Source organism: Schistocerca serialis, chromosome 4 (assembly GCF_023864345.2).
Source record: "Schistocerca serialis cubense isolate TAMUIC-IGC-003099 chromosome 4, iqSchSeri2.2, whole genome shotgun sequence".
Classification (NCBI taxonomy): Eukaryota; Metazoa; Arthropoda; class Insecta; order Orthoptera; family Acrididae; genus Schistocerca; species Schistocerca serialis.
This window is the reverse complement of record NC_064641.1, coordinates 625,012,354-625,039,530: the sequence shown is the minus strand read 5'-3', so window position 1 is coordinate 625,039,530 and position 27,177 is coordinate 625,012,354. Positions and strand designations below refer to the sequence as shown.

Here is a 27,177-nt window from a genome sequence, read left to right as displayed (position 1 = left end):
AATTTAGGTTGACCAAAGACGAATGGCTTCTGAAGGAGGCAGTTGAAAAAGTGAGATGAGACGAATGGCAGAAGGCATACAGAAAGCATGGAACAAGGAAGGTGCACTACAGCAGTGTGTCTAAGACTTCACAATATCTGCTACTAAGTGCAGTAACACTGATAGTTACACTGACTCTGACTCTGAATTAAGTAGTGTTTTCCAACTGTCTAATTAGTATGTAGTATATTGCATACTTTAATGAACATCTTACTTCCATTAAACCTTGTGTTTGTGACTTGAGATCGACCAATTTCTCTTTCCTGCTGCGAGACTAAGGAATATTGTTCAGCCACCTACCGTTATCTCCTTAAGGTACATTAGACTGCATTTTAAATATATTTCATTTTGTGTAGACATCAAGATGTTATTTCACACATGTAACAGTTTTCTAGATACGCAATGATAAGAAGGAAACTTTTCCAGATGTGAGAATTTCTTTCATATCAATAACCAATGTAGCACTGGCCCTAACTAAAATTAAGAAAAGATTTTTGATGTGCTTGAAGATACCACTAATAGTGATACTATATGTAAATTTCAGAATTTTTACATTATTTTTGTAGACATAAAGACTTTAAACTTCATACTTGTTATGAGTTAAATATTGACACGACTGCATAAATACGCCACTTTCAGAAGCATATATAGGACATATAGTGCAGTATGAGAATTTTAAGATTTGTTGCTGAGCAAGATATTTTAGTCATCAACAGGGAAAATAAATAAATAAACAAAAAGTACTGTTGTGCGAGGATTAGTTTTTGAAGTATGACATGATAAGTCTGAAGCTGTTTATGAATGGGAAAATTTAATGTTTCAAAAAATTTCAATGTAACGCTTTTCCCTAATCAAAATTAAGAACACAGTTTTGACATGCTGAAAAACACTACAGAGATCCACATCGCATGTGAATTATATTTTTCACTTGATTTTTGTAGGAGATAGGGGCCTGAAAGTGATTTTCTATCAGTGTGGGGAATGAAGCACAGTGACAGCTGGCTGCAGAATGGACTTGATGCGACAATACCACAACTTTGGAGCTTAAACATCACATGGCAACTAGTTTAAATCAGACAATACATCACATTAATAGTGGAATATTCTTTTTAGATAATTATATATACAACAATCATTAATTATCACTTTAAGAACGTGCATTTGAAGTAAACAGTGGAACAATAAATTACAGCAGTTCAAAACCCATCACCAAGGGGGTCAATGCTAATAATTGACAGTACAATACTAGCATATACAAAATACTGCTAAGAACATATTTGGAATGCTTTTTCCAAACTTACCAAACAAGTGTAACACACTGTAGTGTCTTCCCCAGTCCCATCTCATCTGCCAATATTGCTCCAGAATAGTTCGGTTGTCTCATTTCAAGCATACATTCATACAAAAATATTATGCCAGTTCTTTGATGAGGGCGAAGGACTTTTGCAAGACATGGATCAATTACTACCTCCACAAGAGGCAAATGTTCTGGATTCATCTTCCACTACACAGAGACATAATCAGTAATTATTAGAAAAGATAAAGGAAGCAAGATTCAACAAAAGGGAACACACATGTAACATTGTCAATTCTTTATCACTGGCAATTTCCAACAACATGAGATAATACAAAAACATTTTTCCAGTTAGGTATATCATTTCTCTATCATGATTTGCGAAATGCAGCACATAAACCTTACACTACATTTCCAAAAAAATTAAAACGATATACTGACAAAATTAAGCATTACACTATAGTAAAGGAGTACCATTGCTGTAAACCAAAAAGCAATGTGTAATACTGCTTAGAGAAAAAGAACGGTTGTTCATTTAGAGCAGCTAACCTTGAGAGACCTATATTGTGGCCATGTCTCCACAATTAACATATGTTGTGATTACATCAAGAGCAGTGTGACTTCACTCTGCATTATACATGAAACAAACAAATATTTTGTACCAATTTTTAGCCCTGACAGGCAACCATCAATTGCCCTCATTAGATTGCAGTCTAAATGTTCCGTGGTAGTGCTGCTTGTGGGACCCTGCATGGACCTTCTGCTGGATACAAAGGTGACCTGCCAGGTGCAGCACCAGAAGGCAGTACAGTGAGTGGGGGAGGGCTGAGAAGGGGAAAGGGCTATGACAGAGAATGGGTTGGGGGGGGGGGGGGGGGCGTAGAAGTCGCGTGTGAGGCTGGAGTGGAAGAAGGGAAAGGGGTATAGGTAAGTGGTGACAGAGACTATTGAAGGTTGAGGCCAGGGTGTAACAGTGGTGTTACGGTAATGAAGGTTTATGTTCTAGGGAAAGTTCCCACAAGCACAAATCATAAAATCTAGAGTTTATTTGGAAGAATTCAGATAGCACATGCTGTGAAGTACTTACTGGAGTCAACCATACCATGCTGGGTGGCATGTTTGGCAACTAGATAGTTCAGCTGTCTCTTAGCTGGCCATTCATGCATTTATCTCTTTGTATTACCCAGGTTTTCCAAGTCATGTATGACTACCTGTAATGACTTTCAACCTCCGATATGGAGGTATCATATGTAAGTGAAGATCTTGATGACATATTGGAAGAACTTGCTGCAGACAAAGAAGAACTGAACTCTGTTGGTGATTCATTGGACAAAATCCAGTGGGACAAACAGTCATTTCTGTTCAACGAAAAAGGTGGGCTTCTGATGAATTTGCCATCTGATATTAGTGTAGGTGAAGTGCTTTTGCTATTCTTAGATTACAAAGTGATAAGCCTTTTAACACATGTAAGGGTATTTGACATCTTTGACAGTGATACATTTGTTGAGTACAGATAATAAGTTTTGTGACCTCTTGGTGTAATCCTAGAGAAACTAGCTGTGTGTCACCATATGGTTTTATGTTTTCCATTGTTATATAAAGTATCACAAACATTAAATAAAACACTCGCCATTCATCTAAATATATACGTCACAAATTGCTAATATTTCTCAGCACGTCTTACAAATATCCACAAAAATGGGACAGCATTACTGGCTTTGAAGTTATGATTCGGCCTGAATAGTCTTCTGTGGTACTAAAAACCGTGCAGTTACCTCAGGGTATAGTTCAGAGTTTTTGTTTGTGGCCAAATGATGTTGGCAGTACCAAAAACTTCATAAAGAAAATAAAAGGGATCTTGTTAGAAAGACTTTGACCTTCATTTTCATATGGTCAGTATTGTGCAGGAACATTTACACTAGTATTAAAGTTGTGTTGTAAAGATAATAACTCGTTATCGCAACAATATTGAAAGGCTAGGTTACTATTTAACACACTGCGGAAGCACTGACTTGCAGACAGGCATGATGAAAAAGACTGCTAAAATATTTATGCTTTCAGACAAAGTCCTTCTTCAATAGAAGACTGACACAGCTTCACAACTCTCACAATCATGGCCACAACCTCAGTGCACTAGAATCGGGCTCTAGCACCCGGAAACAGTGGCCATGCACATGCGTATATTTCCTACCCTTTTAATGTTTTACCACTCTATTTTCATTGCGCCTGTCAGTGATTCAATGCTTCCTTCATATGGTGAGAAGCACTCTATCCTTTCCATATATTTGATATTACATCCAGGACTTTCCATCGTTTAACTTGTTATAGCATTTATCAGTGACAAATTAAGAATATTTTTAATGAAGTTTATAAATAATTTAACACGTTATATATATGTTATATATATACCCCCCATGAACCATGGACCTTGCAGTTGGTGGGGAGGCTTGCGTGCCTCAACGATACAGATAGCCGTACCGTAGGTGCAACCACAACGGAGGGTTATCTGTTGAGAGGCCAGACATACGTGTGGTTCCTGAAGAGGGGCAGTAGCCTTTTCAGTAGTTGCAGGGGCAACAGTCTGGATAATTGACTGATCTGGCCTTGTAACACTAACCAAAACGGCCTTGCTGTTGTGGTACTGCGAACGGCTGAAAGCAAGGGGAAACTACAGCCGTATTTTTTCCCGAGGACATGCAGCTTTACTGTATGATTAAATGATGATGGCGTCCGCTTGGGTAAAATATTCCGGAGGTAAAATAGTCCCCCATTCGGATCTCCGGGCGGGGACTACTCAGGGGGACGTCGTTATCAGGAGAAAGAAAACTGGCATTCTACGGATCGGAGTGTGGAATGTCAGATCCCTTAATTGGGCAGGTACATTAGAAAATTTAAAAAGGGAAATGGATAGGTTAAAGTTAGATATAGTGGGTATTAGTGAAGTTCGGTGGCAGGAGGAACAAGACTTTTGGTCAGGCGAATACAGGGTAATAAATACAAAATCAAATAGGGGTAATGCAGGAGTAGGTTTAATAATGAATAAAAAAAATAGGAGTGCGGGTAAGCTACTACAAACAGCATAGTGAACGCATTATTGTGGCCAAGATAGACACGAAGCCCACGCCTACACAGTAGTACAAGTTCATAGGCCAACTAGCTCTGCAGATGACGAAGAAATTGAAGAAATGTATGATGAAATAAAAGAAACTATTCAGATAGTGAAGGGAGACAAAAATTTAATAGTCATGGGTGACTGGAATTCGAGTGTAGGAAAAGGGAGAGAAGGAAACATAGTAGGTGAATATGGATTGGGGGGAAGAAATGAAAGAGGAAGCCACCTTGTAGAATTTTGCACAGAGCATAACTTAATCATAGCTAACACTTGGTTCAAGAATCATAAAAGAAGGTTATATACCTGGAAGAATCCTGGAGATACTAAAAGGTATCAGATAGATTATATAATGGTAAGACAGATATTTCGGAACAAGGTTTTAAATTGTAAGACATTCCCAGGGGCAGATGTGGACTCTGACCACAATCTATTGGTTATCAACTGAAGCTTAAAACTGAAGAAACTGCAAAAAGGTTAGAATTTAAGAAGATAGGACTTGGATAAACTGAAAGAACCAGAGGTCGTACAGAGTTTCAAGGACAGCATAAGGGAACGATTGACAGGAATTGGGGAAAGAAATACAGTAGAAGACGAACGGATAGCTCTGAGGAATGAAGTAGTGAAGGCAGCAGAGGATCAGGTAGGTAAAAAGATGAGGGCTAGTAGAAATCCTTGGGTAACAGAAGAAATATTGAATTTAATTGATGAAAGGAGAAAATATAAAAATGCAGTAAATGAAGCAGGCAAAAAGGAATGCAAACGTCTCTAAAATGAGATCGACAGGAAGTGCAAAATGGCTAAGCAGGCATGGCTAAAGGACAAATGTAAGGATGTAGAGGCTTAACTCCCTGGGGGTAAGACAGATACTGCCTACAGAAAATTAAAGAGACCTTTGGAGAAAAGAGAACCAATTGTATGAATATCAACAGCTTAGATGTAAACCCAGTTCTAAGCAAAGAGGGGAAAGCAGAAAGGTGGAAGGAGTATACAGAGGGTCTATACAAGGGCGATGTACTTGAGGACAATATTATGGAAATGGAAGAAGATGTAAATGAAGATGAAATGGGAGATACGATACTGCGTGAAGAGTTTGACAGAGCACTGAAAGACCTGAGTCGAAACAAGGCCTCGGGAGTAGACAACATTCCATTAGAACTACTGACACATTGGGAGAGCCAGTCCTGACAAAAATCTACCATCTGGTGAGCGAGATGTACGAACCAGGTGAAATACCCTCAGACTTCAAGAAGAATATAATAATTCCAATCCCAAAGAAAGCAGGTGTTGGCAGATGTGAAAATTACCGAACTATCAGTTTAATAAGTCACAGCTGCAAAATACTAACGCAAATTATTTACAGACAAATGGAAAAACTGGTAGAAGCCGACCTCGGGGAAGATCTGTTTGGATTCCGTAGAAATGTTGTAACACATGAGGCAATACTGACCTTACGACTTATCTTAGAAGAAAGATTAAGGAAAGGCAAACCTACGTTTCTAGCATTTGTAGACTTAGAGAAAGCTTTTTACAATGTTGACTGGAATACTGTCTTTCAAATTCTAAAGGTGGCAGGGGTAAAACACAGGGAGCGAAAGGCTATTTACAATTTGTACAGAAACCAGATGGCAGTTATAAGAGTCGAAGGGCATGAAAGGGAAGCAGTGGTTGGAAAGGGAGTGAGACAGGGTTGTAGCCTCTCCCCGATGTTATTTAATCTGTATATTGAGCAAGCAATGAAGGAAACAAAAGAAAAATTTGGAGTAGGTATTAAAATCCAGGGAGAAGAAATAAAAACTTTGAGGTTTGCCGATGACATTGTAATTCTGTCAGAGGCAGCAAAGGACTTGGAAGAGCAGTTGAACGGAATGGACAGTGTCTTGAATGGAGGATATAAGATGAACATCAACAAAAGCAAAACGAGGATAACGGAATGTAGTCGAATTAAGTCGGGTGATGCTGAGGGAATTAGATTAAGAAGTGAGACACTTAAAGGAGTTTTGCTATTTGGGGAGCAAAAAACTGATGATGGTCGAAGTAGAGAGGATATAAAATGTAGACTGGCAATGGCAAGGAAAGTGTCTCTGAAGAAGAGAAATTTGTTAGCATCGAGTATAGATTTAAGTGTCAGGAAGTCGTTTCTGAAAGTATTTGTATGGTTTGTAGCCATGTATGGAAGTGAAACATGGACAATAAATAGCTTGGACAAGAAGAGAATAGAAGCTTTCAAAATGTGGTGCTACAGAAGAATGTTGAAGATTAGGTGGGTAGATCACGTAACTAATGAGGAGGTATTGAATAGGATTGGGGAAAAGAGAAGTTTGTGGCACAACTTGACTAGAAGACGGGATCGGTTGGTCCTTTGTCATCAAGGGATCACAAATTTAGCATTGGAGGGCAGCGTGGAGGGTAAAAATCGTAGAGGGAGACCAAGAGATGAATACACTAAGCAGATTCAGAAGGATGTAGGTTGCAGTGGGTACTGGGAGATGAAGGAGCTTGCACAGGATACATTAGCATGGAGAGCTGCATCAAACCAGTCTCAGGACTGAAGATCACAACAACAACAACAACATCATGTTATATTGATATCTGTTCACTAAACATACTGTGTATACAGACATCATAATGATGACATTGTCAATAATAGAAAAAAATAAATTGCAGCAACAGCTACAGTGGTAGAGTATAAGAACAAGCTTCATAACAACACAATACAATCAACTTACTGCTCCATTTACAGTGCCAAACCAACACAAGAGAGCAGGTCATAAATGTAGCTGACACTATAGCAGAAGCAGTCACTGTTCATGTACTGCTGGAAAAAGGACCCTTCAAGACTTCTCCATAGATTACAATCTTCAGCTTTATTTTTTCAAATATATCCTGCCTGTTTTCTTATTTCATTTATCTGTCTTTCAGTACGTTATTGTTGACGCTGTTTCTTATAACAAGGGTTGCCCAGAAAGTAATGCACTGCATTTTTTTCTTCAACAATTCTTCACTGAACATAATGAGAATTACACATAGGAAAGAAGATGTTTTATCTACACACCCTATTTTACCACATAATTTCCATCCCGTTCTATGGCCTTCCTCCAGTGCGAAATGAGGGCATGTATGCCCTGTCAGTAACGATCCTTGTCCTGATGGCAGAGCGAGTGCTTTATTTTGTAAATCACCTCCTCATCGTACTCAAAACGTCTTCCATGAATGGCATCCTTTAATAGCCCAAACAAGTGGAAGTCTGAGGGGGCCTGGTCAGGTGCTTCAGCAGGGGATGGTATCCCCGACCACTGTAAATCATGGAGCTCTGCCGAACTGCCTTCTGATGACCTCGCCCTCTGTGCCAAGCGACTGACTGTACTTCTGTCAACAGGAGATGCTCCACAGACTTTGCACAAGTGTTTGTGAATATTCCCCAGAGTTTCTGTCTCTGCAGCGAGAAATTCAATGAAGGCAGATTGCTTGTAATGCATGTCAGCTGTAGATGCCATCTTGAAACTGTCCTGCAGCTACACTACCTGTTGAGAGTGCCGGAAACTTGGCACACTCACTCAGGAGACTTCAAATAACACATACGTAATGTTTTGCATTTGTAGCATTGTTTTCAGCTGAGAAAAAAATTTTGGTGCATTACTTTCTGGGCAACCCTCATACACGGACTCGAGCAAAGAATGTTGTTAGTTCACATTCTGTCAGCTCACCTGACAACATGTCAAGTAAATTTCAGTTTCAGAACTCTCATTATGATATTCTCATTTCATATCTCTCTCTAACCAATTTGTCTTCCTGTCACATTTCATTATTCAATTTGTTTTTCTTCTGTTTTCCACATTCAAAATAAGAATTCTCACAATTTGGATGGTTGAACATTTAAGGTTAAAATGATAACTGTGTGTTGTTTACAGCCTTTCTGTTTGAGACACACTAGCTATTTACTTTTGCATGTACCATTCAACTGAGTACATCAATTCATTAGTTTTCAGTTGCAAAATGCATGAGAATTTTTTGAGTGATTTAAGACCATCACAATAATCATACATCATCATTTTGGTCTTATTGAAGTAGTTTAAAGATCAACTCTCATCCTTAGTCCATGGTGCTTAATGGTTCTGTATAGACACACTCCTACACTTTAAACCAATAAAATATTGTCATCCACCAACCAAAAGTTGACTAGAGAATATCCAATGTAGTGAATACAAATTATGTGGAATGAAGGCATTTTGCTTAACACTTCTTTTTAAATTTCCACTCCTTCAGTGTGCTCTAATCCAAATCATTAGAGTTAATGAAAATGTTGCTTAACATACGAGGGTTGCCTCAAGTTTCCTCAAGTGAAATTCCCTGATATTTCCCTGGTTTCCTGACAAGTTTTACCATTTTTACCCGACAAATTTTGAGATCTCAAAGGTAAGTAAAGTCATAAGTGACAAAGAAATGTAAGGACTTACGTATGTCTCCCCCGTTATGTTTTGTTTTGTTTTAGGACAAAAAAACAACTAGGGTCATACGCACCAGGGACATGGAGAAAGGTCTATAAAATACGCAATACAGATGGATAAAAAGTAAAATGGAGTCAATAGCTCACGCGTCTTTCACTAAAACGGCCAATAACTCAGATGGCAAACTCAAACAGGAACATAACTGGTCAGCAATAGGGCATTCCGTCAGGAAATGGCAGACAGTTAAATGCTGGGCACAATGTGCACAAAGTGGTGGGGGAGCGGCACTTAACAAATGGCGATGGCTAAAAAGGCAGTGCCCAATACGCAACCTAGTTAAAATGACCTCCTCATGGCGGAAGAGGCGAGAGGAGGTCATCCAAGCCACTGAGAGAGACTTAATAACTCAGAGGTTGTTTCCATGAAGGGAGGACCAGTGGTGATGCCAAAGTCACACCACCTCTTGACAGATGGCAATACAGAGATCATTGGAGGGAATGTAAGAACTAGTGGGCTGAGGTACGAGGACTGCAGCCTTGGCAGCAGCGTCAGTAGCCTCGTTTCCTGTCAGACCGACATGACCAGGAACCCACGTAAACGTCACAGTGGCTCCATCAAGAGTGAGCAAGTGCAAGCTTTCCTGGAGCCATTGCACTAAGAGATAGACAGTGTACAATCCACAGAGGCTCTGTAGGGTGCTGAGAGAGTTAAAACAGATGACACAGTTGAAAAGCCTGTGTCGCCGGCTGTACTCTGTGGCCTGATATAGGGTAAAGAGCTCGGCTGTAAATACTGAGCAGTGTGCCAGAAGCGATATCATAAAATGAGGGTGCCAACGATGAAGGCACACCCGACACCATGGTCAGTGTACACAAAGGTACTATCGCAAATTCCATGTGAAGGTTGTGAAACTATAGGCGAAGGAGCAAGGCTGGTGTAGGGTCCTTAGGAAGTGAATGAAGGCCAAGGTGAACACGCGTCGCCACACAAAGCCAAGGTGGGGAAGTGTCCACAACCAACAGGAAAGTTGCAGGGAGCGTGAAGTTCATCTGCCAGAGCAAGAGCCGAAAGCTAAATACAGGAGGTAACAGAGAAGAGGGACACACCCCATACTGGCAATCAAAGGAATCATGGAAGGAGACGGCATAGGATGGGCGGCCATGCATGGCAGACAAATGGCATGCGTATCTGCTGAGGAGGCAGTCACGGCAGTAGTTCGGCAGCTTATTGCATACAGACTCTCAACCGGGCTAGTGTAAAAGGCGCCAGTGGTCAAACAGATGCCACAATGGTGGATAGTATTGAGACAGCATAATAGGTATGGACATGTAGATGCATAAACAAAGCATCCATAGTCTAGTTTCGAACAGACAAGGGACCAGTACAAAATGGGGATGGTGGTTCGATCTGCACCCCAGGAAGTACCATTGAGGACGCGTAGGACATTGAGGGACTGCATACAGCAGGCTGCCAGGTAAGACATGTGGGAGGACGAACAGAGTTTCCTATTGAGTGTGAGACCCAGGAATTTCAGATTTTCGATGAAAAGAAGAGCAACAGGCCCAAGATGTACAGATGGTGGGAGAAACCAATTGCGCCACCAGAAGTTCATACAAACAGTTTTGTCATTGGAAAAATGAAAGCCACTGTCGATGCTCCATGTTTAAAGACAATCGAGACATTGCTGAAGACACCAATCAATGAGACAGGTTCATGAAGGACTGCAATAGTGCACAAAATCGTCAACAAAAAGGGAGCCGGGGATGGCCAGTGGGAGACAGGCCATTATAGGGTTAATGGTGATGGCAAAGAAGACGACACTCAGGACAGAACCCTGAGGCACACGGTTTTCCTGGATAAAGGTGTCCGACAAGGCAGACCCCAAACGTACTTTGAAAACTTGGTCTTTTAAAAATTCCTCAAGGAAACAGGATAGAAAGCCATGGAAGACCCACATGTAGAGTACAATGGATACCAGTTGTCCAGCAGGTGCCGTAGACTTTCTCCAAATGGAAAAACACGGCCACAGTCTGGGATTTCCACAGAAAACCATTAATGACACAGGTGTGCAAAGTGACAAGATGGTCAACTACAGAACAGCGCACTCAAAATCTACACTGTGCAGTGGTTAGTAAATTGTGAGACTTGAGCCACCATACCAGCCAGGCAAGAATCATGTGTTCCATCAGCCTGCAAACACAACTGGTGAGAGAGATGGAGCGGTAGCTAGAAGGAAGGTGTTTGTACTTACCGGGCTTGGGTATGGATACGACAGTGGCTTCCCACCAGTGTCTGGGAAACTTGCCCTTTGCCCAGATGCACCGCACGGGATTAGCCGAGCAGTCTAAGGCGCTGCAGTCATGGACTGTGCGGCTGGTCCCGGCGGAGGTTCGAGTCCTCCCTCGGGCATGGGTGTGTGTTTGTCCTTAGGATAATTTAGGTTAAGTAGTGTGTAAGCTTAGGGACTGATGACCTTAGCAGTTAAGCCCCATAAGATTTCACACACATTTGAACATTTTTTCTGCCCTGATGCAGTTGTACATATTAAGCACAAAGTGCTTGCTAGCAACACAAAGGTGCTGCAACATCTGAAAGTGAACAGTGTCTGGCCCTTGGGCAGAGGATCTGGATGAAGTGACAGCATGCTCTAGCTCCCTCATAGTAAATGTGGCATTGTAACACTCAAGATTCTGAGAAGATACGTCTCCACTCGCTTCCAATGGGGAAAGGCAGGGTGATAGTGGGAGGAGCTCAAAATTTCAGCAAAATGGTGGCCCAAGGTGTTGGAGATAGCAATAAGGTAGATGATGGCATCGTCTGCTACTGTCAGGCCAGGAACTGGGGAATGGATCTTGGTACCAGAGAGCCATCAGAGGTTGGCCCACACGACGGAAGAAGGGGTGGAACTGTTAAAAAAAACTAGTGAATAAAATACAACTACCTTTTTTGTTATCCTGAAGGACACGACGACACTTGCATACATCTGTTTATAATGAGTGCAGTTTGCCGCCATAGGATGATGGTTAAAAATGCAGAGAGTGCGGATTGTGTCATGGCGCGCCTCACTCCAACAAGGGACTGTGAGATCGTGTGGTAAAGAGGAAGTACAAGGAATGGAACTTTTTGCGGCAGTAAATAATGTTTGTAAGATATTCCACCTGGTCATCACAACTGGGGAAATTGTGTTCGTTGAAGGGGAAGGGGGGAGTAAAGCCTCCAGTCAGCCTTAGTAAGCTGTGATTTGGGTGTGCACAGAGGTGAGGTAGGAGTAAGAAAATGGATATCACATGGGAAATGGTCGCTCGAGTAGGTGACAGAAAGAACAGACCACTCAAGACAATGGGCAGTGCAGAAGGACATGTCCAAATGGGATAGGGTGCGAGGAGACTGAAAGGAATGTGGGTGCTCCAGTGTTAATGCAGAAAAGGTTAAGTTAATTAAGGATGTCAGCCAAGAGGGCACCTCTTGGACAGGTTCTGGGAGAACCCGAAATGGGATGAAGGGCAGCAGGAATGGGTGATGTAGCTGCCTAATAAGCTGGAGGAAGTCAGCCCTGGTGACATCGAATGATGAAGGGATGCAAATGTACAAAGGGAAAAGGTCAAGTGAGGAAGGAAAAGGCGAACAGCAACAGCTTGAAGATGGCTAGTCAGGGAGATTGGTTGACTATGAGCATCATCCCGTATGAGCAGCACGACTCCCCCATGAGATGGAATGCCAACCTGAGGCGGAAGATCAAAATGGACAGGAGGAAATGCAAAATCTCAAAGCGGTTGTGAGGACGTCACTTTGTTTCTTGCAATTCTAAAAGTGGCTGTAAATCCTCTTAGTTGGATTTATGGCCATGAACGTACCATTGGAAGTGTCACGATGAGGAAAAAATGAGTTGGCGTCACCTCAGTGGCTGCAAAGTGCCAGTCTGTGAAGACTCGCTGTTACAATACACCGAGACAGGAGGAGCCTGCTCCATGAGGTCCACAAAAGTATCGGCTCTCTGCTGTCGGTCTGTGGAGTCCAACACAGAAAAACGGTTGGTGGTTCGCACCGGCGACATGGAGGCAGGCCAGGCAAAGGTATCACATGGCGACACCATCAAAAAACAATCTTCAGTTGGCAGAGGAGAAAACTGTTTGCCTATGTTGGACTTCTTCGAGTCTTTCTGGTTAGCAGAGGAAGGCTCAGGTGTTGGTTGGCTGGAGGGTCATAGGAAGTCTTCATGGGAGCATTCCTTCTACCCTTTCTGGCCTGCCTGTTATGTAGCTGGTGACTTCGCCTGTGAGGCAAGAGTTTGATAGCTTGTTGCACAGCAGGATAAGGGGACTGTGATGCTACCGTGACACTGGGCGATTTTGCAACCTCAGAGCTGAATATGAGGTTTTGTGTGTGTGTGTGTGTGTGTGTGTGTGTGTGTGTGTGGCTATGTCCTTCTAGAATTCAGGGTTCGCAACTAGCCAATAACTTGCAAGCGCGAGTGGGTAAGGAACATTTTCCTTTACCCAGACCTCCTGAAAGCCCGCTCATCAAGATACATGGGACAATCTCAAGAGAAAGGGGCATGGTCACCACTGCAGGGAGGATGAGGTGGACAATCACCCTCGTGCGCATTCCTATCATAGATTACACATTTGGCCTGGTGTTGACAAGACATTCGATTGGGGTTGAAATGATGACAATGGTAGAAGTGCATCAGGTTTGGAATGTACAGTTAGACTGAAACAACCTCATAGTGTACTTTGATCTTTGACAGAAGTAACACACTATCGAAGGAGAGAAAGAGAGTGCATGTGGGCACTAGGAGGCATCTACTTTTTTCATCACACGATGGACGGCAGTGACACCCTGATCAGAGAGGTATGTTTCGATTCTGGCCTTGGTCAGACCTTCAAGCAGCCTTGTGTAAATAACACAATGGGATGAATTCAGTGTTTGATGGGCCTCGACACAAAACAATAGCCTTAGCGAAGTGAAGTGGCAAGCAAACACCTTTCTGAATAATAATAATTGGATTTACCATTGCAAAGGACTGATCATCTTCAGTATGTGAAACTGGAGGAACCGTGGTGCAGCTGGGAGGATCTCTGAATCGTTAGCCTCATTCCATTTATATTTTGTAGATGTTGATTGTGAAGATGATTGGCTCATTGCAAGAAAATCCCCAACAACTGCCAGGTAAGTGCGAAACTTACCTGTCGAACCAGGGCTAGGAATTACGTGTTACCCAGTCACCTGTTACATGTCAGATGCATGGGGCTGCCTTCAGGAGTGCACAGGGAGGAAGAAGAAAAAAGAGGAACCTCAAACGGTGAAGTGGAGGAAGGATAGGAGAAAGTGAACAAAGAAAGGAAAAAGAAAGGAAAAAGGAAGGAAAAACAGTGGTGAGATTGTTGTTATGTCAGCTACAGACAGTGCAGAACATTCCCAAAAACATCCCAGACATGTTCCCCAAGGGAGGGGGAAAAGAACAGAAGAGCAGCAAGAGGATAGACATGCAGCATGGAAGGGAAAAGATGTTGCAAAGGCTGGGGACCCACGGTAGATTTCTCCCCCGTGTGAGCAAAAATCTTAAGTACTAACATCAACATCTTTTGTAATGAACTGTTTTTAGATGGAGAAAGCAAGGCAAATGGTATATGTGTTCCATTAAGATCACTGTTGTTATTTTATTCCAATAAAACGAAACACATTTGTCACAAAAATACACTTTTCCTTGGAGTCACAAGACAGATTTAAAATACCTTCACTAGTTTCAGGAACAACCTTAGAAAAAAGTAGGTCTCTTGAAAGAAGTGTAAAAGGCAGGGAAGAGTTGTGTAACCCAACACTATGGCTGGCCACGAATAAAATGTTGGTTCTACTATGTTCATCATTGTCGGTTATTAGTCACAGTGTTATGTCTATTATTTTACATGTATTGTGTGATTTTTCTTTTGAGAAATATGTGAGTATATAGCATACAAACTGCCAGCGACTGCCACAGTTTTCTTGTTCTTATCACCCATACATTCTAATATATAAATTATTTTTGAAGTGCCAAAATGTACTAGAATAAATAAAATGTCTACAAAATGCTGCACTGTCCAATTTAATTGCAGGGAGACAGTCACAATTCCTGAAATCCATCACCCGTGGCCTCTGGCCTGCCAAGAAGCACCGCAGTCCTGGGTCCTTGGATAAACCACGAAAATCTGCCGCATGATTCCACACACAAAAAGACCCAGACTGCAGGCAGATCGGTGAGACTAGATCTGATGGCCAGAGCTTACACATTAGTAGGAAACGATGGGCTTCAGATTGACAGGCCCAATCTATTAGACACACCCACAGAAATGGCCTGTGGTTTTGGCCCATTGTGGAAGTCCATTTGTGTGACCAGCTATTCATGTGTTACAGACACCATGTTGATGAAATGAGACCAATGAGACTTTTCCAGCTCTCTCTCTCTCTCTCTCTCTCTCTCTCTCTCTCTCTCTCTCTTTCCAAATTTCCTTGATTTCCCTGTCACGTTTGAAATTCCCTTTTTTCCAGAATTTGTGGCAAATCTGCATACGTACACATACAGTTCTGAGTCCACATTTCTCAAGTAGTCTTGGCACAGAAAGTCAAGAATGTGATATGTTGGAGTATATTAAAGACACATCCACTGTCTTTGTTGTGACTTTTAATATAGGGCAGGCACTTGTAAACAAAAAAAAGCTTTAATTCTGCTTGGATTGAGTCCCAAGGACATTATTACTGGTAAATAGATATATCAACTATGAACTGTACGTTTTCCCCCTTGTCTCTCAGAGTTTGAATCCTGTGACTATAGTAATAAGAGCAATGTTAAACAGTATTATAAATGTTAACTCTGTCACACTGTTCAGAGAATCTACAGAATGAACAATGGGGAAGAAGTTTACAAGGGTATACTGTATATGAGAAAAGTAATTATTTCCTAAACATATTCTTAGTGTAAACATATTCTTACGACACTATGAATTCAATTTACCTTTACAGCAGGTCAGAGACAATTACAGTGGAATACAAAAGAAAAGATTGTTAACATTTGGCATCAAATTATCTCGTGTCAGAAAGAGTGTCTAATTTAATACACACAATTAGCTCTAATCAAGACTTAAATGGGCATTAAAATCAATATTACAGATTTCTTCACCATGTTATACAAGAAAGCAAAAGCTAAAGCATTACACAAAAATTCAAAACTTCAAAAACAAAGCAAAGGAAATTTCAAGTATTATTAGGCATGAAGCATATAAACTTGGCAAAGCAAATGATGTTAAACGCCCTGATGATGACAGCAGTGAGACAGATAATGATGAATTCAATTAACGGTGACTAAATTCGATAACTTCTCTGTAAAGGTAGCTACAATACTGGAACAAATAATGGACCATCAAAAACCTATAAATTAGATTTATTTAGGAAGCATTTCCAACTTAACTGTTAGAGAGAGAGAAAAATCATAAGTCACTGTTGACAGTAATTCTTCTTGTAATGATGGCATTTCAAACAAAGTATGAGGAACTTCAAAAAGAAAGTTACATATCTAGTCCCATGCTAAGCCCAATGCACAACAAAAGTGGTGCACTGTCAAAAGAGAGTATACGTTCAAATTTTTCTGCAGATACAGTCCTACTGTGGTATGGATAACACACACATCACAGTGTGGGAACGAAACAGAGTAGCAACTAGAAATATGCTCCAAAGTTGAAGTACAATTCATGAGAACGAAACATCTAAACTGCAAACAGATTGACCATGAAACTGTGGTGGTATATGGACTAAATGCAATGTTGTGTCCAGCTGTAGTGAAATGATGCCAGCAATTTGACCAAGGCTGCACAGACTTGATTGACACCAATCAGAAAGGAAGGCCACTGACGTCAACCACACACAAAAATGCCCGGGCAATTGAGGAACTAATTCAAAAGAATCAGTCCCTTGCTGACCAGTCTGGTGTGGTTGTTGAAGATAGTAAAACGAAAGCTGAAGTTTCAAATTTCACATTCAAGAAATCGTTCACACAGGAGAACCATGCAAACATACTGTCTTTTGATCATAGGGCAGGCTCCTGTATGGACAACATAGTAATAAGCAAACCTGGCATAGAGAAAAAACTGAAGGTTTGAAAGCAACTAAATCACCAAGTTTGGATGGAATCACACTTCAATTTTGGAAAGAGTGCTCTACGACATTGGCCCCTTACCTAGCTTGCATTTATTGTGAATCTCTCACCCAGTGCAAAGTCTCAAGTGACTGGAAAAAAGTACAGGTGGCTCCAGTATACAGGAAAGGTAAAAGAACAGACCCGAAAAATTACAGACCAATATCCCTAACTTCTATTTGCTGCAGAATCCTAGAACATATTCTTAGTTCAAATATAACAAACTTTCTTGAGGCTGAGAAGCTTATGTGCATGAATCATAATGGTTTCAGAAAGCATCACTCGTGTGAAACTCAGCTTGCCCTTTTCTCACATGATACTGAGAACTATGGATGAAGGCCAACAGGCAGATTCCAGATTTCTAGATTTCCAGAAATCTGAAATGCGGTGCCCCACTGTTTAACGAAGGTACGAGCATATGGAATAAGTTCGCAGGTACGACAGTGGCTCGAAGACTTCTTAAATAGTATAACCCAGTATGTTGTCCTCAACAGCGAGTGTTCATCAGAGACAAAGGGTATAGTCAGGAGTGCCCCACAAAAGTGTGATAGGACTGGTGTTGTTCTCTACATACATAAATGATTTGGCTGACAGAATGAGCAGCAATCTGTGATTGTTTGCTGATGATGCCATGGTGTTGAAGTTGAGTGACTGTAGGAGGATGCAAGACAACTTAGACACAACTTCCAGTTCATGTGATGAATGGTAGCTAGCCCTAAATATGGAAAAATGTAAGTTAATGCAGGAAGATCAAACCTGTAACGTTCGGATACAGTATTACTACTGTCCTGCTTGACACTGCCACGCCATTTAAATAGCTGGGCCATAATGTTGCAAAGCGGTATGAGGTGGAATGAGCTTGTGAGTACTGTGGTAGGGAAGGTGAATGGTCGACTTCAGTTTATTGGGAGAATTTTAGGAAAGAGTGGTTCACATATATAGGAGACCGCATTCTTGGGTACTGCTTGAGTGTTTGGGATCCATATCAGGTCGGCTTGTAGGAAGACAGCAACGCAATTCGGAGGGTGCTAGGTTTATTACTAGTAGGTTAAATAACACATAAGTGTTATGGAGATGTTACTGAACTCAAATGGGAATCCATAGAGGGAAGGCGATGTTCCTTCTGAAAATACTATTGAGAAAATTCAAAGAACCGGCATTTGAAGGTGACTACTGAATGATTCTTCTCCCGCCAACATACATTGTGCGTAAGGAGCACGAAGATAAGAGACAAGAAATTAAGGCTCATACAGAAGCATACAGGCAATTGTTTTTCTGTTGCTCTATTTGCAAGTGGAATAGGAAAGGAGCTGATAGTAGTGGTAAAGAGTACCCTCTGCCATGCAGCGTATGGTGGCTTGCAGTGTATCTATGTAGATGTGGATGTAAAACCGCAGATTTTCCAGTGATAAGGTCATTCACACAATGGTTATCAAATGGCTCCAGGACAAAGGAACAGATTTGTATAATTTTGTTTACAGAAACTTGGTGACTATGTTGAATAACAGTGTCATGTATCTCCATCACTTTGAAGTTTAGTGCAGCATTCAATAAAATTCACTTGGTCTGTCATAATGATACTTTTTTAAGTCCCCTTGTACTAGAATCTTCTGACTGACTTACCATTGTAATCAATCAAAGAATTGAGATGTATTTCATAAAAGATTAAAATACGTGTAGTGACCTGTTCTGAAGTTTTGTCCTCGCAAACGTTCAGTGGCCCATAAACGTTCCACGCAGTTGTAGTTGTTCTCTGGTTTACTTTTCTGTTGGTTATTCCATGGTTTACATTGTTAATGCATTCATGTTTTTTATAATTGTAAGATGTTATCAATCATGTTTGGGAATAAATATCTTTTTTTCTGTTACCCATGTATTTGGTGACCCTAAACGACAACAACATGTCTGCACCATCTTCAACACTTCGCTCATCTTTGCAACATTGACAGCTTCGCCTGCTCATTCCCACATGAGAATGAACAACTCACCAGTCACATTTGAAACAGCTGCCAGCAATGCAGTTAACAAGGTGATGATAAATCCCCACCATCTGGCAACACAATCCTATATTATGGTTTGTCCAGCTAAAAAGTCAGTTCATCATATCAGCCGATGAGACTAAATACAGGTATGTGGTTGGAGTGCTCATGGAGGATCTAGTACCCGAAGTCCAGGATGTTCTAGCCATACCACCAGATAAGGAATGATATGCATTGATTAAAAACAGATTGATCACATGCTTGCCAAAATCAGAAGCAAAACATCGAGAGAAGCTTTTGTGCACCGAGGCGCTCAGAGATCACACTCCATCACAATTCTTAAGTCGTTTTCACACACAAGCAATTAACACTGTAAGTGATAATGTGTTATGGAATATATGGTTGACCCATTTGCAGTCAGACACCCAAAAATTCTCACAGTGAGTTCGGACAATTTAAGCACACTAGCACAAATGGCTGACAAAATAACTGAAATGTATCCTGCATCAAGTGTGTCAACATTGACATCACAGCAAGAAACGGTGACGTTAGCCTCACTGCAATTACAATGACAGAATTGATCACACAGGTAGGTGGATTAAAAACAATGCACAGCTGTCTACAGCCATGCTGAGGTCGTAATTGATCGCCGTCATCACAGAACTTATGTTGGTACCACAGGAAGTTTGGTAACAATGCGCCAAAGTGTACGCCACCTTGCAACTGGAAGCTCGAATCTGACACCGTAGCAGCGACAACTTCTATTGCAAACATGTGCTGACTTTGTGTGATGGACCGTGATACAAAACTACAATACTTGGTTGATATAGAGAAAAAGTGTCAGTATAACAAGCAAACCGCCTGTGCTGGGGCTGTGACTATTGTTGTCTATTTGCCGCTAATGACTCCAATATTAGAACATATAATCGAATAACATTATTCCTTAACCTGGGACTATGACATGTGTGTGAATGGAAAATTTACAGAGTCAGATATATCACGGCCTATTATCACAGCAGATTTTTTTGTTCTACTACAACTTACTGCCAGATCTGTGATGTCAGCAATTAATAAATTTGACTACCAGTCTGCAAGCACCAGGGAAAGTCTCTTGTGTCACCCCACTAGCAGTGCACACAGTCACAGGTGGTACGCCGAACATATGGTTACTGAAACAATACCTTGAGATCACTCAGCGGTCGGCCACACACCCACCGGTCAAGCACACAACCATTCACCACATTTTTACCATGCCAGGGTCGCCAACTCATGCACAGCTTAGACATTTGACACCAGAAAAGCTAAAAGTGGTAAAACAGGAGTTTTGCAGCATGCTATCGCAGGGTACTGTAGAGTTTCTAGTACCAGAGTTTCTAGTACCAGTTGGGGAGCCCGATTCATGCTGTGCCTAAAAAGAAGAACGGATGGAGCCCCAGCGAAGACTATCACCAACTCAATGCAAGGACATCCCAGACCAGTACCCAGTCCCACACACAGAAGGTCATATAGTGACATGTTCTGATGTTTTGTCCTCGCAAATGCACAGTGGCACATAAGCGATCCATGCACTAGCAGTTTCAGGCTGTGTTGATGGAGTTCTTTAGTTTACTTTTCTGTTGGTTATTCCATGCATCATACTGTGCATGCATTCATGCTTGTATAATTGTAAGCTGTTATTTAATGCATGTGGGAATAAATATTTTTTTCTTCTCCATTGCCCACATATGCAACAGTAACTGCCATTTAAGGAAGTGGAGATAAGCAGATGACCTCTAATTACCGACCCATCTCCCTCCTTCACACGTTCTCATAAAATTTTGAGAAGTAATGAAACAGAATATTGCACCACCTTTATGAAATCAGCTTTTTACCCTTAGAGGCAGAAATCTATCATATGACAGACCAAGGAAAGTATGTCCTCACTAGGAAACAACACAAACAATTTAAGTTATTCAAAATTGTAACACACAGTTATAAAATTTATTTACCATCTTCTTTTATTTCTGCATTTTCTGACCCATGTTTTGAGTTAAGTAACATATAACTATTTATACATTTCAGATGTAGAAGTAACTTCAGGTGTGCCGCAGGGAAGTACGTTGGGACAGTTGCTGTTCATGTTGTATATTAATGACCATGCAGATTAGGGATGTGAAATGGAATGATCACATAGGCTCAGTTGTGGGTAAAGCAGGTGGCAGACTTCAGACTACTGGAAGAATACTGGGGAAGTGCAATCAGCCTACAATGGAAATTGCTCACACATCACTCGTGTGAACCGTTCTAGAATATTACTGAAGTGTATAGGACTCAAGCCAAATAAGATTAACAAGAGATACTGAATACTGGGGAAGTGCAATCAGCCTACAATGGAAATTGCTCACACATCACTCGTGTGAACCGTTCTAGAATATTACTGAAGTATATAGGACTCAAGCCAAATAGGATTAACAAGGGATACTGAATGCATACACAGAAGACCAGGACAAATGGTCACAGGTTTGTACAACCTGTAGGAGAGTGTTCCAGTGATGGTGAAGAAACTGAATTGGCAGACTATTGAAGATAGATGTAAACTATCCAGAGAAAGTCTACTAACCAAGTTTCAAGAACCACCTTTAAATGAATACTCCAAGTACATACTACAAACAGGGATCATGAATAGTGGCAACTACGAGGGTTACTTCAAAAGAAATGCACACTATTTTTGTAAAAATACAGTTTTCATTCTGCATATGTGAAAGTTTTACAGTGTGTAGATACATCCTTCTCGCTTATTTTCAAACTTAGTTCAACCTGTTCCCATGAATGGCGCCGTCACAGCATGTCTTCAAGATGGTTGCTACACTTGACGTTCGTCAGAAGCAACGTGCTTTCATAGAATTCCTGTGCTGTGAAAACGAGACAGTGGGAAACATCCACAAAAGGTTGAAAAAGGTGTATGGAGTTGCTGCTGTCGATCGCAGTACAGTTAGTCGGTGGGCAAGCAGATTACGTGATGAACATGGGCACAGCAATATTGAGGATTGTCCTCGCAACGGCAGGCCTCGTACAGCACACGTTGCAGACAATATGCAGAGAGTTAACGAATTGGTGACTGCTGACAAACACATCACAGTGAATGAATTGTCATGCTACATTGGGATAGGGGAAGGAAGTGTTTGCAGAATACTGAAAGAATTGGCTTTAAAAAAGGTTTGTGCCAGGTGGGTTCCCAGGATGTTGACAGTGGCTCACAAAGAAACAAGAAAAACGGTATGCAGCGAACTTTTGGAACAGTGCGAGAATGATGGAGATGAATTTCTTGGAAGAATTGTGACAGGTGATGAAACATGGCTCCATCATTTTTCACCAGAGACGAAGAGGCAATCAATAGAGTGGCATCATGCAAATTCACCCAAGAAAAAAAATTTCAGAACCACACCTTCTGCTGGAAAAGTTATGGCTACGGTGTTTTTCGATTCCGAAGGACTCTTGCTTGTGAACATCTTGCCAAGTGGAACCACCATAAATTCTGATGCATATGTGACGACAGTGAAGAAACTTCAAGCTCGACTGAGTCGTGTTCGACCACATCAGCAAAAGCAGGATGTTTTGCTGTTGCACGACAATGCAAGGCCACGTGTCAGTCAATAAACTATGGTAGCGATCACAAAACTCGGATGGACAACACTGAAACACCCGTCTTACAGTCCTGACCTGCCTCCATGTGACTATCATCTCTTTGGGAAACTGAAAGACTCTCTTCATGGAACAAGGTTTGAAGATGATGACTCCCTTGTGCACGCAGCCAAACAGTGGCTCCAACAGGATAGTCCAGAATTTTACCGGGTGGGTATACAGGTGCTGGTTCCAAGATAGCGTAAGGCAGTTGAGAGGGATGGAAATTATGTGGAGAAATGAAAATATTGTTCCTAAAGGATGTATCTACAAACTAAAACTTTCAAATGTGTAGAATAAAAGACGAATTTTTAAAAAAACAGTGTGCATTTCTTTTGGAGTTACCCTCATATTTATTTACAACTCGTACAAAATAGATATGTGTCACAAAGTTTTACTGACCTTCACTGTAGTCACCAGCATAGTATATAACTCGTTACCAGTGATATGGAAGTCGTAGGATACCCTTAGCAGTGCCAGTTGTGTCGACAGTTCGAGCAGTGCGATCTATTGCCAAACAAATTTGTAGCTTCTCTGAAGCAAATTCCGTGAAGTGTTTCCTTCAGTTTAGAAATTGGGTTGAACTCACGAGGACTTAAGTCAGGGGAGTGCAGTAGGTGGTATAGCACTTTCCAGCCCCATCAGACAAATAAATGAGTAACAGCTTGCACTGTACGTGCTTGAGCATTGTCCTGCAAAATGATGGTCAGGTCCTGCAGAAAGTGTCATCACTTCTGTCTCTAAGCTGGTCGTAGGTTGTGTTCCACGAATGAACAGCTAATGGGGCTGATGGTTGTGATTGAGAGGCAGAAGGTGCTTGGGATAAGAATGCAGTACAAGCACCTGCGCCAATTAACAGTGCTCATGCAGTGCACTATGACAATGACATGATGGAGTGGATCATGAGGGGGAGGGAGGGGGAGGGGGGCGTGGCAAAAAGGCAGGGAAGACTGTGGGGAAAGAGTGTATGGGTGCAGGATGAGTGGGGTATGGTACTGAGGCAGGGGCGGAGATGGACATGGGGCAGAGGCCTGGTGGAGAAAAGGCAAAGAGGATTGCAGGATTAAAGGATGTGTTGCAAATGACTTAGATGGGAGTTGCCCTTACAATACATCCTTTGAGCCAATACTCTTCCTGGCCTCAACACCACTAGCCCCTGCCCCACACCCACCATGCCATGCCATGCCCCACGACCATAATTTCACTTAGTCTTCCCTTTCTCTGTTCTGTCTCACTCTCCCAACCCACTCCTCTGCAGTTTCCGCACTTCCGGTACAGTAAACTCAGCCCGCACAAGACAGTTAGGTGTGTGTGTGTGTGTGGTTTTTTTTTTTTTTTTTGGGGGGGGGGGGGGGGGGCGGGGAGTGGGACGGGTTAGGCACAAGGTGGTGTCCGTGCTCATATATGTATGTGTGTCCTCAAACAAACAAAATCTGTGAGTCTTGTTTACATGACTTTTGACAAGTCAATGTCTCTACCATTCAGTGAGTTGCTAATTTTACAACATAAATTTTGCAAATTTACACAGTAGGTTCTACAGAGGAATTAGTGGATGGAATAGGAATTAGTTGTCAATAAATCCTTTACACTCTTAAGACTGAATTTTATTAGTAGTTAAACTTTTTATAGCTGGTGGTAACTTATTGAAAATATATTCCTGAATAGTTGACCCCCTTTTAGACTACTGCAGTAAAGTAAGTTTCTTTTAATTTTTTTCTTTAAATATTTATGTAGTATATTATTACTTCTGGTGTAGATTCCATGAACTAGGTTTGAAAAAGAGATATTGTCAGTTTTCCCATGTGTAGATGATGCTACTTGTTCTGCAACTGATGCTCAATTAATGAAAAGCCACTCCAGTTCCTCTTTTAAAAAGTTAGTAAGTTCACACGACAGGTTTCGTCCTTTATATTAGACCATTACCAAGTGAATCTGAAACTGCCACATATTAATACACAATATCATTGGCATATAGATATTTTAGTTTTTTTATTATAGGAATTGAGAGAGAATGTTTTATATGTACAGTACAAGTGCAGAAATAATATACACTTTATGTTATGCTATAGAGAAGCAACACCAAATGTAAAAACGGTAAAGCCAAGTGGATTTTAAAAAGTTTCATGCCCAATAACACCACAAGAAAATATGCATGTCTTTATTATAAAAACATGCAAGCGAAAAAACTGCAATGTCAAATATAAAAACATTACAGTCAAGTGGATTTAAAAAAGTTTCACACCCAATGACAACATGAGAAAATGTGCACATTATAATTATAAAAAAACGCAAACAGAAAAACTGTTAACATGCTTTAGCTTAAAAGAGTTACGTTCTGACATGTTTCAGAATTGTAACTGCCTGTTTTTAAAAATAAAAACTGAAAGTAATTGTTTGGAATTAATATAAGTGCAAAATAGTTGCAATGGACATGGTGTCCAAGTCAACCCTAAGGCAACGACCTCTAATGAGTAAAATTATTTCTTAAAGAAGATACTGAGACACTGTTTCTGATAAATTTTATTACGAAATAAATGTATTATGAAGCAGCAATTTGTATCTCCAGTTCATTAAACAGGCCTCTGTAGAAAGTTCTTGAGTTCACACCGCAAATAATTCATATTACACTTTTTGGACTCTGTGAAAATTTTAGCTTAGCTTGGCTTGATGAGTTACCCCATAAAATGATCCTGTATGACACTATGAATGTAAGGAAGCGAATTAAGTCAGATTTTTTTTCATTTTTACAGCCACATTGCAAATAAAGAATTGTTTCACACTTTATCAATTCTGGGGTATGCTCCTCCCATTTATTATCAAGTTGCAAACCAAGAATTTAACCCTGTGAACATCATCTGTCTGCTTATCATATTTTAAGCATATACCGCGGGAAACCTCTTCTAAGTTCTGAACTGTGTATAGTGTGTCTTTTCAGATGTTAGTGACAAGGAACTGACTAGGAAAAATTCACTAATAGCCTTGAAAATTTCATTAACTGATATTTTTAAAACTATACTTGATTTCCTATTTATTTCCGTGTTTGTACCATTTGCAAATAAAACAAACTCGGAATTTGTTAGATGTCATTGATAAAAGGTCTTTAATAACCACAAGAAGAAATAAGGATCTGGAGATGGAACCTCGAAGAAGTAAGGATCCGGAGATGGAACCTTGTTGGGCACCACATGTAATTAGTTCTCAGTTGGATGATGTCTCATAGCTTAACACTTAATATTTGTGTGTTCCCCTTAACATACATACAGTGAAGTGACTAAAGTCATGGAATACCTCCTAATATTGTGTCGAACCACCTTCTGCTCGACACAGGGCTGCAACTCGACATGGCATGGACTCAACAAGTCCTTGCAAGTCCCCTGCAGAAATATTGAGCCATGCTGACTCTATAGCCACATATAATTGCAAAAGCATTGCCAGTGCAGGATTTTCTGCACAAACTGACCTCTCAATTATGTCCCATAAAAGTTCAATGGAATACATATCAGGGAATCTCAGTGGCCAAATCATTCATTCAAACTGTCCAGAATGTTCTTCAAACCAATTGTGAACAATTGTGGCTCCATGATATGGCACATTGTCATCCATAAAAATTCCATTTTAGTTTAAGAAAATGACATCCATGAATGGCTAAAAAATGGTTTACAAGTAGCCGAACATTCAGAGGACCCAATACATTCTGTGCAAACACAGCTCACACAATTACGGAGCCACTACCAGCCTGCAAGTTGACAACTTGGGTCCATGGCTTTGTGGGGTCTGCGCCACACAGGAGCTCGTACCAACTAAACTAAGGACTCATCTAACCAGGAAATGGTTCTACAGTCATCTAGGGTCCAACCAATATGGTCTGGATTCCAGCAGAGGCACTGCAGGTGATGTTGTGCTGTTAGCAAAGGCACTTGCATCACTCATCTACTGCCATAGCCCATTAAAGCCAAATTTTGCCACACTGTCCTAATGGATGTGTTTGTCATATGACCCACATTGCTTTCTGGTATTATTTGATGCAGCGCTGCTTGTCTGTCAGTACTGACAACTCTACACAAACGCTGCTGTTTTTTGTTGTTAAGGGAAGGCTGTCGACCATTGTGTCGTCTGTGGGGAGAGGTAATGCCTGAGATTTTGTATTCCCAGCACACTCTTGACACTGTGGATCAAAGAATATTGAATTCCCTAATGATTCCTGGAATGGAATGGTCCATGTGTCTAGCTTCAACTACCATTACATGTTCAAAGTGTGTTAATTCCCACTGTGCAGCCATAATCATGTCGGAAACAGTTTCACACGAATCACCTGAGTACAAATGACAGCTCCATCAATGCGATATCATTTTATACCTTGTGTACGCGATACTACCACCACCTTTATATGTGCATATCGCTATCCTATGATTTTTGTCACCTCAGTGCATGTAAAGTATAAATAATCTCAAAGTCAGACCTGTATTTGTCAGTGTGAGTAGACT

At 41.0% G+C, this 27,177-nt stretch overlaps 1 protein-coding gene across 4 annotated transcripts in view; it reads right to left on the bottom strand.

The window, feature by feature from the left end:
- LOC126475439 (DNA repair and recombination protein RAD54B-like) overlaps positions 1 to 27,177 on the bottom strand; it is a 343,815-nt gene that overhangs the window by 212,169 nt on the left and 104,469 nt on the right. For all 4 annotated transcript variants that reach the window (XM_050103292.1, XM_050103293.1, XM_050103295.1 and 1 more), the window contains exon 6: positions 1,341 to 1,543. In XM_050103292.1, the coding sequence (XP_049959249.1) occupies positions 1,341 to 1,543 (203 nt within the window). The remainder of the gene's footprint in view (positions 1 to 1,340; positions 1,544 to 27,177) is intronic.